The sequence below is a fragment of the Typopeltis vanoorti genome, chromosome 6 (assembly GCF_054136105.1).
Source record: "Typopeltis vanoorti isolate ZY-2024b chromosome 6, IOZ_Tvanoo_1.0, whole genome shotgun sequence".
Lineage (NCBI taxonomy): Eukaryota > Metazoa > Arthropoda > Arachnida > Uropygi > Thelyphonidae > Typopeltis > Typopeltis vanoorti.
In genome coordinates this window covers 32,492,753-32,511,366 of record NC_143554.1, presented here as the reverse complement: position 1 = coordinate 32,511,366, position 18,614 = coordinate 32,492,753, and the positions used below count along the sequence as shown (strand labels likewise).

Below are 18,614 nucleotides of genomic sequence, written 5' to 3'. Positions count from 1 at the left end.
ATGTAATTTTAATAAGCATGCGATTAATTTTAGTCTTGTTTTGTTGTGATTGAGTGTGGTGTGTTTGCATTTTAAAGTTAATCAATTTGAAGCACATTTTTAGAGTAACAATGGCAGCAAGAACAAGGTCATCCAGATGTATGGCACCAAAGTCAAGTGTGTTGAGTGGTGTGGATTTTACCAGGTTTGTTGCTGGGAATGTAATAGGTATGCTTGGGCAAATGTGGTATGTGTGTGTTTTTTATGAGAGATTAAATAAAAGAAGCGAGAGAGTGAGGTGTGTAGAAATTGTGATATGTTAATGCAATGTTTCTCAAAGTGTGGTACTCGTACCCCTGGGGGGGGGGGTATATGGGGATCTTCAGGGGGTATGTGGCAATTTTCAGCTATGCATCATTGTCCTGACTAAAAATAAATATAATTTATAATTATAAACTAAATATAATTATTTTAAATATATATATAAGTAAATATTACCATTGCCCCGATGGTAACATAGTGGTGATAGTAACTCGCACCCTGCAGTAAACAATACGCCCTCCCCAACAGCCACTATACTGCTGACAAGAAAAACAAGTAGTTTTATTATGTCACTGAATAAGGTATAGAGACATTTGCAGGCTGTGTAATATATTTCTCACCAAATAGTGCAATTAGAGACAACTGGGATAAAAACGGCACTAACTAATGAATCACATGCCCCCCCCCCCCCACACACACACATAGAAACTGCTGTATAGACTCCAGTAAAACCATATGTTGCACCGGCAACATTTGGTTTTGCTTGACACCACCCCGTCCTGAACATGTTGAAACTAAGAATTCATTTTAGAAATTATGGACTTTACAACTGTGCCATAAATAACTCTTTTAATTTCCCGACTATTCGATCTTCATATTAAAATCATCATCTGGAGTATATACAAATATACAGGACAAGCTGAGTTACATTACACACAATAAGCTAAAGAAACAAAGATTTGATCACCAGTTATTCTACTGGGATGACGTCTAATGAGAAAAAAAAATTACAAATTAATTAAATTATACATATTTGGTCATAAAATACTTAAAAAACGAGAATTTTTGTGGTTATGAGACCATGGGTTCTTTAAAGAACCCATGTTCTCTCATAACCACATCTATCTATAAAAAGAAGGCACAGCCTTCTTTTTTGTAGATAGAAAGCATTTTGCCATACAAAATAATCAGAACGTAAAACATGCACAAAGAGCACCGTGATATCTGGAGGGAATTTGTTCTGTAAAAGAAGGATTGTGTCATTGATTGGGACATTTGTTAAGAGAGCAGAGACACCAAAACTTGACTAATAAGAAAGACTAAAAGAAAGGATTAAAACTAAGAAATATATAGTGAATGTATTTCAGATATTATGGAATTCGGTTGAAGAGAATTAGCATTTCACCTCAACTGCTCAACTGTTGGCTTCCTTTTGTCTTTGGATCGTCAATCTTTTGTTAATACTGCACCAATCATATGCACGTCTTCATAGCTGCTCTATCTCTACTGGCCTACCGTTACTGTTTCGTGCTCTGCTTTCACATCTCATTAGTCATTTGTAAAGGATTGTTCATTACGTATCTCAAGTCTTATAAATTAGTAGTGATTTTTTGCTTGAAATAATGGAAAAGAAGATGACACTATTTGGCTAGATGACTTTGACGATGCACACAAGGAAACTGCTCTCGAGGCTGGAAGTAGCGATAGCAAATAGGAGCTTCATGGTAAGTCATACCCATTTTAATTTTTTTTTTTTTCCTGAAAACTTTAGTTTCCAAAAATCCCTGTATATATCTCATCACACCACGATTTTTTAGCTTTAATTTTGGGAAAAAAAGTGAGAGTTATATTCAAGTAAATATGGTAATTTTTTTTAGCTTTCAAATTTAAATGAAATCATCAAATGAAATTGATAATGGTGTGTCATCTGACATCTCTAAAGAACCAAGTAGGAAAAGGATGAAAAAACTTCGTAAGTATGATATTAATTACTTGAAATGTGGATTTTCATGGATGGGAAATGAAGAGGAACCTATTCTATTATCTGTCATTTGTGGTGAAACTTTAAAAAACGAAGCACGAAACCATCTAATTTAAATTGCCATTTTGAATCGAAACATAATCATTATAAGGACAAACCTGTAGAATTTTTTCAACATAAACTAAAAAATTTAAAAGAATCTAAAAAAAATTATGTCGATCGTGTCAGGAGGTGAAAATATATGAAGGCTTTAGAAGCTTAATATGCATTGCAGGTTGATGAATCCACCGACATTACAAATTTTGCAAATCTTCTAGTGTTCATTAGGTACGAAAAAAATCAAAAACTTCATGATGACATTTTATTTTGCCAACCCTTTCCAGAGCGTACAACAGGAGAAGAAATATTCAACAATATAAATACATTTATGCATCAAAACAAGCTTGATTGGAAAAGTGGTGGAATAAGCACGGAGAGCAAAATCCATGGTCGGATCTGAAAAAGAACTTGTTTCAAGGATTCAAGCTGTTGCACCAGATGCAAAGTTGACACACTGCTTCATACACAGGGAGGCTTTGGCTACACATATGATGTTTACAGACCTAAGAAAAGTTCTAGATGAAGCTGTACAAATCATAAATTATAAAGGCTATCCTCTAAATGCCAGACTTTTCTCTAAACTTTGCAAAAGAAATGGGAAGTAATCATACACAACTTTTCCATACCAATGTTTGTTGGCTTTTTTTGTGGAAAAGGCCTTACTCATTTATTTGAACTTCGTAATGAACTAAAAGTTTTTCTTGATGTTTGAATTGAACTAAAAAAATTTATATAATTGGAAATGGCTCAATTTCCAATTATGTAAATTTTGTAAATTTCTTTCAATACATAGGGCCCTACTCCCCTATGTATTGAAAGAAATTTTTCAATACATAGGGGAGTAGGGGGGTCACACTTTGGAAGTTGTGTAAGAATGTGGTAGTATGGGTATGTGTACTAGGTTCTTTACATGGTTTATATATTATAGTTTATAATTTTGCCAGCTCTTTGATATTTCAAGGATTTTAAAATTCATCTTTGCAAACACCAAAAAGTAATCCTTTGCTTACTTGATGTAGATTAATAATGGGTATGTATGTATGATCCTCCCTTTTACTAATTTACATTTAAAATTATGACATTCTAGGCATTAGTGCCTGGAAGGTTAGAATGAGAACATGCACTAGAAACCATAAAGCTTCTTGTTGGAGTTCTGAATAGGATTCAGTTGATGAGTTGATAAAAGGATGGTCCATCCATTCACCACAGCATGAATAATGAATATCAGTGCGTTGTAATTTTTCTGTATTTCATAGTATTCTCGTGATTTGATATTTTTCATATTATGAACTAAGGTGATGTTTATTCTGAAAGTTGTGATAGATGCCACATCTAATAGTGACATTTCTGATAATGTTACACCTACTGTTGATACGTTTGTGGATTAGGTTTATAAATCTAAATCTACTGCCACGATAAACCATTTAGCCCTGTGGCAACACTAACATTATGACTGGTTTAAAGTAACATTATAATTCTGCATTATAAATTTGTTGGCTAAATTGAAAGTCCTTATTTTTTGGCTAGATGAACCAGTCAGGGATTGTCTGCTGTTTGAATTAGCATCTCAAAATTCATTTTGAAACTAGCTTGTTCTCTAAAAAGATTTTATAGTTACATCTGATAAATACCAATTGGTATGTATTGTCATTGGCATATATATAGTCACCTCTCACTATAAAAAAATTTACTCACTCTAATAGACTACCAAAAATTCCCACCAAAGGTCTCACAATACTATTTAAAAAAGAAAATTCACTACAGCAAACTGTAACGAACTGTTAGTTTTCCACCTAGAAGTTTGTTGTAGGCAAGCCAATTGTATCAGCATTCAAGTGTTGCATAACAGATCCATACTGTTCCTTTTGTTAAAAGTACGTTGGTAGTGTTCTCTTCTTTTTCTTATGGTGGTCATGCGCTGTAGAAGCAGATAACTTTTCCAACAGGGCGACATAGCAGTATATAGTACTAATATTCTGTAGAATGTATAGTAAAATGACTGGATTAGTGTTGATATATCTTAACTGTTGTGAGGAGCTACTTTTACAACATATGTTTTAGTTTTGTTTGTTATATGTTGTGCTTCTTTGATACCTTTTTGTTAGTTTTGGCTGTTTCAGTTTTCATTGTGTAACAATAAAATATTTGAATGTAGATTTTAATAAGATAATGTATTGTTTTGATTCAAGTAGTTTGAGGCTTTCTGTGTTCCTGCATCAAAAATGACGTCCGTTAAAGTAGCAGTTAGAGTAAGGCCGTTCAATAACAGAGAAATTTCTAGAGATTGTAAATGTGTCATCTCTATGGGAGGAAATACAACATGTAAGTAATTGCTTAAAAATGTTTTGCATCTATATTACAGCATAGTATATAATTTGATAACTATGAAAACCATTAATTTTAAATTATTTTAGTGATTTGCTAAAAACTATTACTAAGATGACTCATTCAGCATTGTCATTTCAGCACTATTAATAGAAAGCAACGGAAATAAATCCATTAAAAGTCTATTGTAAATATAAAGCAAAGTTGTTTCCATTTCATTTAATCCTTTGAGTGGTAATTTAAAAATATATATCTCACCTTCTATGGCATATAAATATATGAAAAAAAACTGGGTAGGTTAAGTGATTGCAGTGCCTCTCTGCTGGAACTCAAGCCAACATAAATTTATGGCTTTACTACAGTTGCTAAACTTTGATCACCGGTTTTGGAATGCAAACACATGGTGATATATGTTGCTTTGTTGCTTAAAGGGCTAAGAAGCTGTTGAAATCCCATGGTATGGTGATTATTTTTTGATATATATGTGACACATTGATTCACTGATATATTATTATTATTACCACCCTAAGACCTCATGGAGTCAAAGACTCATCCGGGAGGTCCTTTTATCACACATCATACTGTGTTTTAAACACATTCAAACTCTTTGCAGACACCACATTCTCAGGCAAGGCATTCCAATCATTCACAACTGTTCTATTTGTTTCCCCATTGATGTCTAATATGCTCTATGTTGATAAATTTTAATCCTGTAACAAAGATTTTAGTCGTATGTGTGTTGATTTTCATTTTATATTTTACGAGGTTATTGTTTAATAATTCTAGTATTGTTTTTAATGTTCTGTTTTCTGCTACAAGAGCTATGTCATTGGCAAATCCCAAACACAACTTGTTCACCATTTATCTTTATGCTGCTATCTTTAGTTTCCTGAATGGCATTTTCAATATATAAATTAAATAAAACTGGTGAAAGTACACATCCTTGTGTTACTCCACTCCTTATCATTGATTTTAATCTGTCCATTTTGATTTTTATATATTTGATAAATTATTTTTCTATCCCTCAAGTCTATACGATATCAGTTAGGCAATTTAGGAGTATTTGCTGGTTTGCTTTATCAAACGCTTTCTCGAAATCAAGGAAGCAAATGTAAGTATTTTTACCAAGGCCTATTCTTCGGTTATTATTCATGAACAGAATATTGCCTCTCCTGTTCTTTTATTGTTTCTGATTCCAAATTGGCCTTCATCTAGTTGACACTATTTTTGAATAAATTCTATTTTGAACAATTTTTAGCAGAATTTTGCTGACATGTGGGATTAAAGCTATTGTTCTAAATTGGCTGCATTTATTAGCATTATTTATTTATTTATTTATTTATTTTTTTTGGTATTGGTATTATAGTTGATTTCATAAACTCCTTTAGTATTTCTCCTCTATCTTAGATTTGAGCTATTAATTGATAGAGTAAGGTTTTTGTCTCGTCACCTAAATTTTGTAGTAGTTCTATAGGAATATTGTGTACACCTGGACTTTTTCTCCTACTCATTTCTGATAGTGCTTTATCAAATTCTTCTCGCATTATTGAGGATTCTAGATTATCTTCATTTTTATTTTCTATGTTAATATCGACATGTAGTTTATCACCATTATAGAGATTTTCAAGGTATTTCTTTCATTCCATTAATATATCATCAGATTCTATGAATAATTTTCCATTAATTTCTTTATAGGCTCTGTGTTTTATTTTTTAAATAATTCATCTATGTTACTACATTGTTCTTCCAGATATTCTTTTTTTTGGCTTGTCTACAATTTCTTGTAAATTTGATTTTTAAGATATTTGTATTTGGCCACATCTTCTTCTTTAACAGTATTTTTATTTATTTTTTTCTTTTATCTATAAGACCAAGTATTTCATCTGTTATCCAATGTTTTCTTTTTCTATATTTGTCAATTTATTTGATGTCTTTATAATAGAATCTTTAATCATATTCCATTGGTTTTCAGTATTACTGACTATTTATGTTATCAGGAATATTATGATCAGTTGCCTCTTGGTATCTTCTCTTTACTTCTTCATTTTTTAATTTTTCAAGGTTCCATCTTATTGGTTTGTCTCTTTTGATTTGTTTCCTATGTTTTAGTTCTGTTTTCATTAAGACAAGGTTATGGTCACTACTGATGTCAGCACCTGGATAGCTTTTGCAATTGTTTATTTGGTTTCTGTATCTTTTCTTGACCAATATATTGTTGTTGTTATGTTCCATCGAGTCATTTTCGACTCCTGGTGATTCTATGAATATACGTTCTCCATTCAGATCTGTCCCTGGCCATATCTTTCAGAATTTCCAGTCACATTCCAGTTGCTTCTTTAACTCCATCCACCCATCTAATTCTTGGTCTTCCTCTTCTCCTGCTTCCATCAACTTTAGCAAGCATCATCCTCTTCTCCAAACTGTCATTTGCTCGCATAATATCTTCAAAGTATGATCATTTTTGCTTGATGATCATAGCTTTGAGGGAGCAATCTGGCTTTATTCTGTCTATCACTGATTTATTGATTTGCTTTGCAGTCCAAAGTCTCCATACCCATAATTCAAATGCATCTATCTTCCTTCTTTCACTCTTTCTCAGGGTCCAACTTTCACATCCATACCATTGCTTTCACGATTCTGATTTTCGTTTCAAAGCTGATATCTTTATGACCAATTATTATTATTATTATTATTATTTTTATTATTTTGACACCTCCAGGGAGTCCAAAGACTCATCGAGGGAGAGTGTGCCGACAGCATCGAACAATTGGCCCCCTTCCAACTACTAACCGCGCTCAAACTTACTTAACTGAGCCATTAGTAGCAGAGGCTCTACCAATCGACCAACCTTCGCCGGCATTCTTGTATTTATATTTTGTTTTTCACTTGGGGTCTTAAGCTTAGTTTCCACTATGTTCTGATATGCTGTTCTTAGCTTGTCTTCATTTAGTTTTGAGATGTCTCTAGCTTTTTGGAACTTTCCTTTGTACTTATGTTTCAGTTTTAGTCTTATATTCACAATCGCTAAGCTGTGGTCCGAATCAATATCAGCTCCTTCTGGTCTATTAATATCAAGGTCAATCATATTCCTGTGTTTGCCATCAAAGGAGCGGCATGTCCATTTACAGCAATCTTTTTGTTGGAATTTGGTATTGCAAATCATCAGATTGTTATCTGTGGCACATTCCAGAAGCATCTCTCCATGTTCATTTCTTTCTCCATATCCAAATTTTTCCATAACCTTTTCCCATCCTGTGTTATTTTTCCCAATCTTTGTATCTCCTCCAATGATGAGTATATCCTGCTTCAGCACCTACTCAATTTAGTTGCAAGATTCAGTGCTCAACCGTTTAATAACATGACCATTCAAATATATGCGCCCACTACAAAGAGTGCAGATGAAAACATTGAGAGATTTTACAGGGACATGATATTAAACGGTTGGGCACTGAATCTTGCAACCATTATTCTTTCACTAACTGGTTTGTATCCTATCATTGCCTGACAGGCCTTGATTCTCCCACATACAAATTAGCCAAGCATTTAGCTAACGTGCTCGTACAATATACTGACAACACACCTGCACACATAAAAAATTTTAGACCACTTTAAAGTCAGCATAGAAAATCTCTCACTACACATCGACATAATGTCAGTTTTGATGTCTTCTCCTTATTCACTAATGTTCTACTCAAAAATACCTTAGACCTTATCCAAGCCAAATTTCCTCCTGCTATCTCAACCCTATTTCATTTCACCATGAATTTGGGTTATTTCATTTGGCAAGAAAAATTCTACAAACGGATAAAGAGGACAGCCATGGGTTCTCCATTCTCGCCACCCCTGGCCAACTTCTTTATGGATACCTTTGAAGAAAAAACCTAAAATTCTGCCCCACATAAACCCACTGTTCGTCTACACTACAAGGATGATGTGTTTGCTATTTGGCCACATGGCCTGGATACACTCCACAATTTCTCAACACTTAAATAATCAACACCCAAGGATCCAGTTTACCTTGTAAAAGGAAAACAATAACAGTCTCTCTTTCCTAGGCACTGATTACATGCCAGCCTGATGGATCCCTAACTTTCTCTCTTTACAGAAAACCTATACATTCACCAGCAGTCCCCCCTCCCAACAACATGGGATTATAAAAACCCTATATAACAGGGTAAAATTAATCAGTTCAGATAACAGTTCCCCAACTACTGAACTTAACCATATCCTTAACACCTTCTTATCCAATGGCTACAACCCCCCCCCCCCCAAATACTAAAAGCAGTTAACCATAATCCCCCCCCTTCATAATAAGATTACTCTAAGTCTATCACCATTCCTTATGTCTGGGGTACATATCAAAAGCTAACAAAAATCCAAAGAAAATATGACATCGCAACTAGTTACAAACCCCATAAGAAATTGTCATTTCTTATCTACTTTACCAAAGACCAGCCACTTCCCTAGACCTACCTGGAGTATACCAGTTCCCTTGCAGTTGCAAACTGTCATACTTTGGCCAAACAGGCAGGACAGCCAATATCATGATATCCAAACACAAGGAATACATTCGGTTTCACCAATACAGACACTCAGGATTTGCTGAGTGGCTGTATTGGACACCCACCACAGAATACGCTGGAAGAAAGCCACTTTGTTACACCGCAGCAAGTATAAGTATAAAAGATTATTCCTTGAATCAGCCTTGGCTCTAGAAAACTTCCCAAACCTCAACAATTTAGGTGCATGAGACTGTCACAAATTTGGGAAGCTTGAATTCTAAGAATATCAGCTCAATAGCCATAGACAACCCAATTTAGCCTGCCAGGGGGCACCTTTAGGACTCTAGGACAGACTTCAGTTGCCTTTTTTCAGCTTCATTTGCTTAGTTTTAGTGCCTGCATGCACATATCAATGTTTTGTGATCCCTGAAGATGGATGTAACATTGCCAAAATATAGGAAGGTATTGAATAAAGTTTTTAATTAATATTCTAGTATATGTTGTCATTTCCTGAAAAATTAAAAGCTAATTACTTCATTTGAGCCCAAGGGGCTTGAGCCATGATTTTTCAGCCTCACAGCAGAGATTCCAATTTCTTCCACCATCTTCTAATCATTGTCTGTATACTGCTTAAATTTCAATGCACAACACTGCTATCGACTACTTCAGTTACACGCACACACACACGTGTGCCATTTGCCACCACTGATGCTATTTTTTTGTCTGTAAATTGCACGTGTATTGGACCAATTTACCTGATAGCCAAATTGGTATGAAGTGGGATTAAAAAAATTGAGTATCTGGGAGAAAAAAATGCTGCTTATTCTTTATGAGATTGGCTTCAGTTATAAAAATTTCAATATAAAGATCCTTTCATCACAGTGTGAATCAAACTCAGATCCTTTTCATTTGAAGGGTGCAATATCCCATTGTCTTCCAATTGTGGTATGGAGGAATCTATAGGTTCTCCATTCAGGATGTGGTTGATGTTTTCGGTGTTTTCCTGCCTATTTTCATAGTCTGTCTCTTTACTGGTGTTTTTCATATTAATTTGCTACAGCAGTTACTCAGTTTAGTTATGGAATCCTGTAGCCTTGTGCTGAATTTATTTAGTAGACTAACATCTGCATAAAGTAATAAGCAGAGTTGAATATCTCCAAGTGTAATAGTAAGTCTAATGATGCTTTCCTTCATAATGCAAACTATAGTGATGATAAATGAGAGTGGAGATAGTGTGCTTAGTTGTCTCAAACCTGATTTTTTATCAAACCATTTTTGTGTACTTTCTGCAATTCTAACTGCTGACTTAGAACTTAGAGACAGTGTGCTGCTTGATGTAATGAAGTTTACATAATTGTAGTGTATCAAACAACTTTTTTTTTGGTATCTTGTCATACGCCTTTTTCATATCTACAAAACTTATATCCCTGTATACTCATTATTTTTCAACCGTGTACAATAAATTAAAGATACCAAAAAATTATATTCTTGGCTTCATCTTTTATCCAAGTGTAAGTAAACAAATTTTGCATGTGAATTAACTTTATGACTGGGCTACTTATATAGAGAGGCTAATGACTTCACATTGATTGCCTTAGTATCCCATAATGCAAGGCACATATCCTTATGGACATGTATAATATAACTTCCTCCTATAATGCGTAGCATTATACATGTCTGTAAGGTTACGTGCCTTGCATTGTTGTGAAGTCATTAGCCTCTATATACAAGCAGCCCAGTTGTGAAGTTACTTCACGTGCAAACTTTTTTTGCTTACACTTGGATTAAAAGATTAAACCAAGAATATAATTTCTTGGCTTCTTTAATTTTAAATTAATTAATTTAATTCTAATTTAAGTTAAATTAGAAAAAAATTAATTAATTTAAAATTAAAGAAGCCAAGAAATTATATTCTTGGCTTAATCTTTTAATCCAAGAATATAATTTGATTATATTCTTGGATTAAATTTAATTCTAATTTAAGTTAAATTAGAAAAAAATTAAAATTAAGTTAATTTTAATTTAATTTAATTAATTTTAATTTATAGTATAACCAAGCGAAAAAACTTTCAACTTCTCAACTTTTTTTTTCAAAGTGAAATTTTGATCCTTCTCTAAATTTCTCATCAACAATTTTTATTCATCATCATCATCATCATATTCCTGCCATGTACCCTCAAGGGGTGTACAGGATATGACAGTACTACATGAAAAAATTACATCATTACTAACTTCCTATCTACAATTTTCCTCCAAATCAGTCTGTTACTTGTCAAGACTCCAACATTATCAGATCTTATATTTCTATCGTCTAAGGCACTTTGTACCGTATCAATCCACTTATATCTTGGTCTTCCTCTGGGTCGTTTTCCTGTCAACCTCACAGAGAACACTTGTTTTGCTAATCTTTCCTCTCCCATTCTATTTAAGTGACCATACCACCTGAGATTAGCTCTGCTAACGCATTCCTGGATGCTGACAATGTCAAGTTCTTTCCTAATATCCTCATTTTTAATATGATATTGCCATTGATGCCATCTGTTCACGCCTCTAATCTTTCTCAGGACTCTCATATCTGCGGTCTCTAGTCTTTGGTCAAGTGTTTAACTTCTGACCCAGCTCTCAGATCCATAAGTTAAAACTGGTTTGAACACTGTCTTGTATACAGCTAATTTAGTGTTCCGACTAATTTCTTTTTTATTCCATATGAATTTACTCATTTGACTTCCCATCATACCAGCTTTGCTGATTCTGTTGTCTATTTCTATATTTAATTTACCATCTTCAGTAAAAATCGTGCCTAAGTAGCCGAAATGTTTTACTTGTTCCACAGGTTCTCCATTCACAACACAGTTGACATTTTCAATGATTCTGCCTATTTTCATTGTCTTTGTCTTTTTATTGCTGACCTTCATACCATATCTATTACAACAGCTATTCAATTTAGTCAGAGAATCTTGCAGACTTGTAGCGGATTTATTTAGAAGTATAACATCATCCGCATAAAGCAAAGAGCTGACATTAACATCTCCAATTTTGATATCAGGTTTAATACCACATTCCTTCATAATGTGATCCATATAGATAATGAATAACAGAGGGGATAATGTACATCCTTGTCTCACACCAGATTTAACATTAAACCATCTTCCTGTACTTCCTTCAATTCTAACTGCTGACTGACAACTCAAATAAAGACTAAGTATTGCTTGATATAATGCCCCATTGACACCATATAACTGCAGCGTATTGAATAGCTTCTCTCTTGGCACCTTGTCATATGCCTTTTCCAAATCGACAAAACTTAAATACAGATCTTTGTTATATTCCCATGCTTTCTCGACTATTTGTCGTAAAGTGAAGATCTGATCCTGACAGCCTCTATTTGGCCTGAATCCAGCTTGTTCTTCACCAAGCTTTTCTTCCACAATTCTTCTCAACCGTTTCTCAAGTATACTTGCATAGATCTTGCCAGGAACACTAAGTAGGGAAATACCTCTGTAATTCAGTTTTATTTCCCTTTTTATATATGGGTACTATTAGAGCTCTACTCCAATCATCCGGAATTCGTCCCTCTGTCCAGGCATTCTGAACTATGTAGTGCAGCCACTGTAAGACTTTCATACCACCATACTTCAGCATTTCTGGTCGAATATCATCTACTCCTGCTGCCTTTCCACATTTCAAGCCTTTGATGGCTTTTACTACTTCAAGTATGGATATGTAATCCCGACTGCATGCCTGGTCAGTGTTTTTTATCACTGTGCTGTCATCACTGCTTGTTTCATTTAGCAGTTTTTCAAAGTAATTACTCCATACTTCAAGGATATCTTTTTCTCCTGTTTTCATGTCACCTTTATCATCTCTAACTCCTTTTACAGCACTCTTTCCTCCATTCCTAAGCTTCTTCAACAACCTCCAGAATATTTTGCCACCTTCTTGATATTTATTTTCTATATTCTTGCCAAAGTTCTCCGATGACTTTTGTTTAGCTAGTTTTACACACTGTTTAGCTTTCTTACATTTGTCTCTGTATTCTGTAAGAGTAAAAGCTGACTTATTTGACAGGAACTTTTGATATGCTTTCTTCTTTTCCTTCATTGCCTCTTTAACTTCCTGTGTCCACCAGGGAGTTCTGATTTTTTTATCCTTGCACACAACCTCACCACATGCCTCTCTGGCAGAATCAATCAATATTTTCTTCAGAGTTTGCCACTGAATCTCCAAGGTTTGATTCCTGTTCTCAAACTCTTTCATTTTTTCTTCAATAATCTTTGTGTATTTTAGTCTACAGTTCACATCTGAGAGCTGCTCAACTTTTATTTGCTTTAAAACTTTCTTACATGTTTTTCTTTTCAATATGAAATTCAATTTTATCCTGCTCAAGACTAAGTAGTGATCACTTCCAATTTCAAATCCTCTGTACACTCTAGTGTCCTGCACCAGGGAGAAAACATCACTATCAACAATAACATAGTCAGTGAGACTTTTCTTATTCCTAGCCTCTTCTCTCCATGTGAATTTGTGCACATTTTTATGTTGGAACATGGTGTTAGTAATAACAAGTCCATGTCCTGAGCAGAAATCCAACAGATATTTGCCATTATTATTAGCTTTGCTCTTTTCTCCAAATTTTCCCAAAATATTTTTGTATGTCTCACAATCATTTCCTACCCTGCTATTTAGATCCCCAACAAGGACTAACTTTTCCTTTTTCATTGTGTCAGTTGCTTTTTCTAAAGCCTCAAAAAATTCCTCCACTTCTACCTTAGTAGAACTGTCTGTGGGACCATAGGCACAAATAAGTCTCATTGTCCAGTTCCCCATTCTCATATTTGCCCACATTACTCTACTTGAGACTGACTGCCATTCAAGAAGATTAGCCTCGTATTTTGTGTTGAATACTATGGCTACTCCTTCTTTTCCTTGATTGTCATTGCCTGAATATAACATTTTGTATTTATTGCCCAGAAAGATCTCACCAGTTTTGGTCTTTTTTGTTTCAGTCACCCCTATTATGTCGATCTGGTACTTATCTAATTCCTCAGCTAGCTCCATTTCTTTGCCATTCAGGCTTCTTACATTGATAGTACCGATCTTTAACTCTGGTGATGTTGAGTTGGGGTTTGTTTTCAGATTTGTTCCAGTAGCTGACTTTTTTTGCTGTTCGCCCTGATTCCCTGGCGAAAACAATGGGGGCCTTGTTTAACTGGGCGACGCCCCAGCAGGCATGAAATTTTGTCATGTTGTACCATCATTTTCTATTTTGGTTTAACCAATAAGAATACAATTTGGTCGGCTAAATCCCAAATTGCCAGCCCATCCTCGTTCGTTCAGTATCAAAGTAGATACCCAACAGGGTGCACCACGAGAAGGTGAGGATTGGACATTAGGTCAGAAGCCCTGGTCGGTTCTCCGCATTCCTTTAAAGGCTATGTGGAGGTCTCCTCTCAGTTATACAGCTTTGACCCTTAAGCACCCCACAATTTTTATTAGCCTCTTCTTAAGTATGCTTGCATTAATCTTACCTGGAACACACAGTAGGGAAATTCTTCAGTAATTCTCACATTCAGTCTTATTTTCCATTTTAATAGACAGGTGCTATAAGAGCCCTACTGCAATCATCAAGACGTTAACCTTCTGATCATGCCTTCTGAATTATGCATTTCAGCTTCTGTAAAACTTCCATATTTGAGCATTTCTGATCAAATATCATTTGCTCCAACTGTCTCTCTACATTTCAGGTATTTGACACCTTTTTATACTTCAAACTTTGATGTGTATTCCTGATTGCATTCCTCTTGAATACTTTCTGCCACTATTCTGTTAGTTCCTTTTCATTATATCCAGAATGCTATTATCCTGAGTTTTCATGTAGCCTTTATCATCTGATTCCTTTAATAATGTTCTTTCTTCCATTTCTAAGCTTTTTCAGTAGCCTTTAGATATTTTGCCACCTTCATGATATTTATCCTCTATTCAAAGTCTTTCCATGACTTCTGTTTAACTGCTTCTAAATACTGCTTTGCTTTCTTACATTTTTCTCTGTATATTCTTTCTAGAAATGTTTATGCTTTTTTCTGACTTGGTGTTTTGATTTTATTTTGTCCTTCCAAACAACTTACTGCCTCTTTTGCAGTATCAGTGTTTGTTAATGAATTTCCAAGGTTTGGTTCTTGTTGCCAGAGTCTTTCATTTCTTTCTTTCTGGAATATTTGTATATTTAAGCCTGCACTTCATCTCTGAAAGCTGCTCAACCTTGATTATTTTTTCAGTATTATATTCAGTTCTATCCTACTCGAAACTAAATGGTGATCACTATCTATTTTACATCCATTGTCTATTGTTGCCATGACCTATCATGACGTTATCATTTTCAGCATCAATGTAATCAGTGAGACCAGTGCTCCAGAAATACAACTTAAATCTATGAGCCACAAAAAAATTTTACTCGCCCAAGGGATCAGTCTACTTTATATAAATATTGTTATAGGTGATGTAAATAATTAAATGTTATGAAGAGAAATAATGTAAGTCGTGTAAACAACAAGAAAGTTGGCAGCACTTGCTGTGGAGCCAGACCCAAATTTGACTTTCAAGATAATTGCAAGATAATTTATTTTTTTTAAATAACAGTATTAAAAAGCCTTTTCATTATGTAAAATGTCCAAGTATTTAATTACATTAAGCTAATTCATGTTATTGAGCAGTGAAAATAAACTTAGGACAATTACTATATTACATTTGCAAACCTACTTAAGGATTAATGGTGGTAGAATAAGATGTATAGATCTACTACAGTATTTAATCAAATTGTGGCAATTTTAATTTTTTAATTCATAAACAAAAAAATAATTACCGATTTTTTTGTTTATGAATTAAGTTATAGTGAGACAATCGCAATTTATATTTATAAATAGAATAGATTGTCTACTATGTATGTCAGGCCTCTTATATATACGTGTAAGGTTAACATTGAACTATTTAATACACTGATTTGATTCTGAATTAGTTTATCAGAAATGATCACTGTACTTTCATTTAAATGTATTTATGATATGAAAAACTTGCTTGTTTTGCTTGAGGTGTGTGCGAAATTTGCTGTTTTTAAGTAAAGCACTATAATGATACCATGCAACGGTAACTCATTTTTCTAGCTTTATGGCTGAAATGAAAACCAGAAGTATGATGAATAATGGAGCATACATGGAATAAAAAGAGCACCGTTTAGTTCTGTTGTGAGAGAAATTAGGTGATTTTTTTGAAATTAATAGTGGATGTTTATGAAGTCCTTCATATAGAATGAAAAACATTTATAAGTTATCATTTATTGTGTTACAACATTGATAAATGGACAGGTGTTTGGGGAAAAAGATATGATAGGTTGAGTTTTTAATAACTGTTTGTGTTTTGTAGTCTTTTATATAAAAAGAAAAATAAAGTTCTGAACCTTGAAAGAGTTAAAAGGATGGAAGAAAGATGGTGACTGGTTTACATTATGAGAAGAAACCGCAACTAAAATTGCAACTGTTTTTGTAATTCTTTGAAAGGGAATGCTGTAGTGTTTGAATTAATGATTGGTGCAGAGATTTTATTTCCAGAGAGAAATAAAACTTGCCATAATATTGTCATTCTTTGGGAATAACATATACATACGTGTGTGTGTGTGTATATATATATATATATATATATATATATTTTTTTTTAAAAGAATTGAATGATATAAACCGAGAGTCAAGGAAAAAGGTTTAATGGTATCACACGGCTAGTTTTGGCTTTTTACGGCCTTCTTCAGGTGTTTTCATAAAAGAAAAGAAAAAACATTAAACATTGAAGATAAAAAACTGTAAATAGCACAGGAAAGTCACTATACATATTTAACATGAAAACATTGTAGTTAACGTATTCAAAGCTGTTCCTTCGTTGGCCACATTGTTGGGTGAGTGCATGGATATAGCATCTCATGAGCAGCAGGATGTGATCACAGCAGAATGACAGTCTGGGAGGTTGTAGCTTAAATTATTATTTAAATGTACAGGGTTGAGGATGATTTCTCCAGATTCTACAGTTTTTCCCTCCAATTCATCGTCATGGCAACAGAAAATGTTAGATCTATCCCAAAGGATTGTATGACTATGGTTTTGATCATAAGAATCAGCAGAAAAAAAAGGATATGACTGGATAAAGCACCGGCACGTGTTCTCTTGTAAGTGATGTCCCGCCTGTGCCCCTCCATATGCAGTTCAATAGACTTATCCGTCTGGCCAAAGTAAGGAATGTCGCATTCACACCATATCTTGTATACACTGGGATATTTTAGGTTGTGATGGCTAGGTTTTGGACAGCTCACTAGAGAGCGAATCTTAGTAAGCGGAGTGAATAAAGTTCTAATGTTATATTTTTTGAGAACCTTGGCTAATTTTTGAGAGACTGAGCTTATGTATGGTATAGATATATTGCCTTTAACACTATTCATTTCTTCAGTATGGCGACTAGGAGGAGAGGATTAAAAAGATTCAGAAGATTCAGTCTGAAAGTAGATCTAAGAAAATTGATTTCTTTATGAAGTTCATCTGGGTCATCAAGAAGAGAGCGAGCTCTATGTCCCAAAGTAGAAATAATTCCAAGTTTCTGAGGAGGGAAATGATGGGACTGACTATGGAGATATCTATTGGTGTGTGTAGGTTTTCTGTACATTGAAATTTTAAGTTTTCAGAAGAACGGGTCAGTTTCACGTCCAGGAAAGGCAGGGAACCATTAGTTTCAAACTCAGCCATGAATTGGATATTCGGGTGTTGACTGTTGAGATATTCAAGGAAATCCAGGAGAGAATCATGTCCATGGCTCCAAACGAGGAAAATGTTGTGTGGACGACATTTTCCTGGATTTCCTTGAACATCTCAATAGTCAAAATATATATATATATATGTGGACGACATTTTCCTCATTTGGAGCCATGGACATGATTCTCTCCTGGATTTCCTTGAACATCTCAATAGTCAACACCCAAATATCCAATTCATGGCTGAGTTTGAAACTAATGGTTCCCTGCCTTTCCTGGACATGAAACTGACCCTTTCTTCTGAAAAACTTAAAATTTCGATATACAGAAAACCTACACACACCAATAGATATCTCCATAGTCAGTCCCATCATTTCCCTCCTCAGAAACTTGGAATTATTTCTATTTTTGGACATAGAGCTTGCTCTCTTCTTGATGACCCAGATGAGCTTCATAAAGAAATCAATTTTCTTGGATCTACTTTCAGACTGAATGGTATTCTCAAAAAATTACTAAAAAATACCTTTTTAATCCTCCTAGTCGCCATACTAAAGAAATGAATAATGTTAAAGGCAATATATCTATACCATACATAAGCTCAGTCTCTCAAAAATTAGCCAAGGTTCTCAAAAAATATAACATTAGAACTTTATTCACTCCGCTTCCTAAGATTCGCTCTCTAGTGAGCTGTCCAAAGCTGAGCCATCACAACTTAAAATATCCCGGTGTATACAAGGTATGGTGTGAATGCGACATTCCTTACTTTGGACAGATGGATAAGTCTATTGAATTGCGTATGGAGGAGCACAGGAGGGACATCACTTACAAGAGAACACGTGCCAGTGCTTTATCCAGCCATATCCTTTTTTTCTGCCGATTCTGATGATCAAAACCATAGTCATAC

The 18,614-nt window shown here is 34.4% G+C and overlaps 1 protein-coding gene across 4 annotated transcripts in view; it reads left to right on the top strand.

Annotated features, from left to right (window-relative positions):
- unc-104 (kinesin family member unc-104) overlaps positions 1 to 18,614 on the top strand; it is a 942,286-nt gene that overhangs the window by 99,840 nt on the left and 823,832 nt on the right. For 3 of the 4 annotated variants that reach the window (XM_090394094.1, XM_090394092.1, XM_090394095.1), the window contains exon 3: positions 4,294 to 4,423. In XM_090394094.1, coding sequence (XP_090250220.1) covers positions 4,324 to 4,423 — 100 coding nt within the window. In that variant the 5' untranslated portion in view covers positions 4,294 to 4,323. Of the gene's footprint in view, positions 1 to 4,290; positions 4,424 to 18,614 lie in introns of all 4 variants that reach the window. The other variant, XM_090394093.1, reaches the window with a different exon arrangement.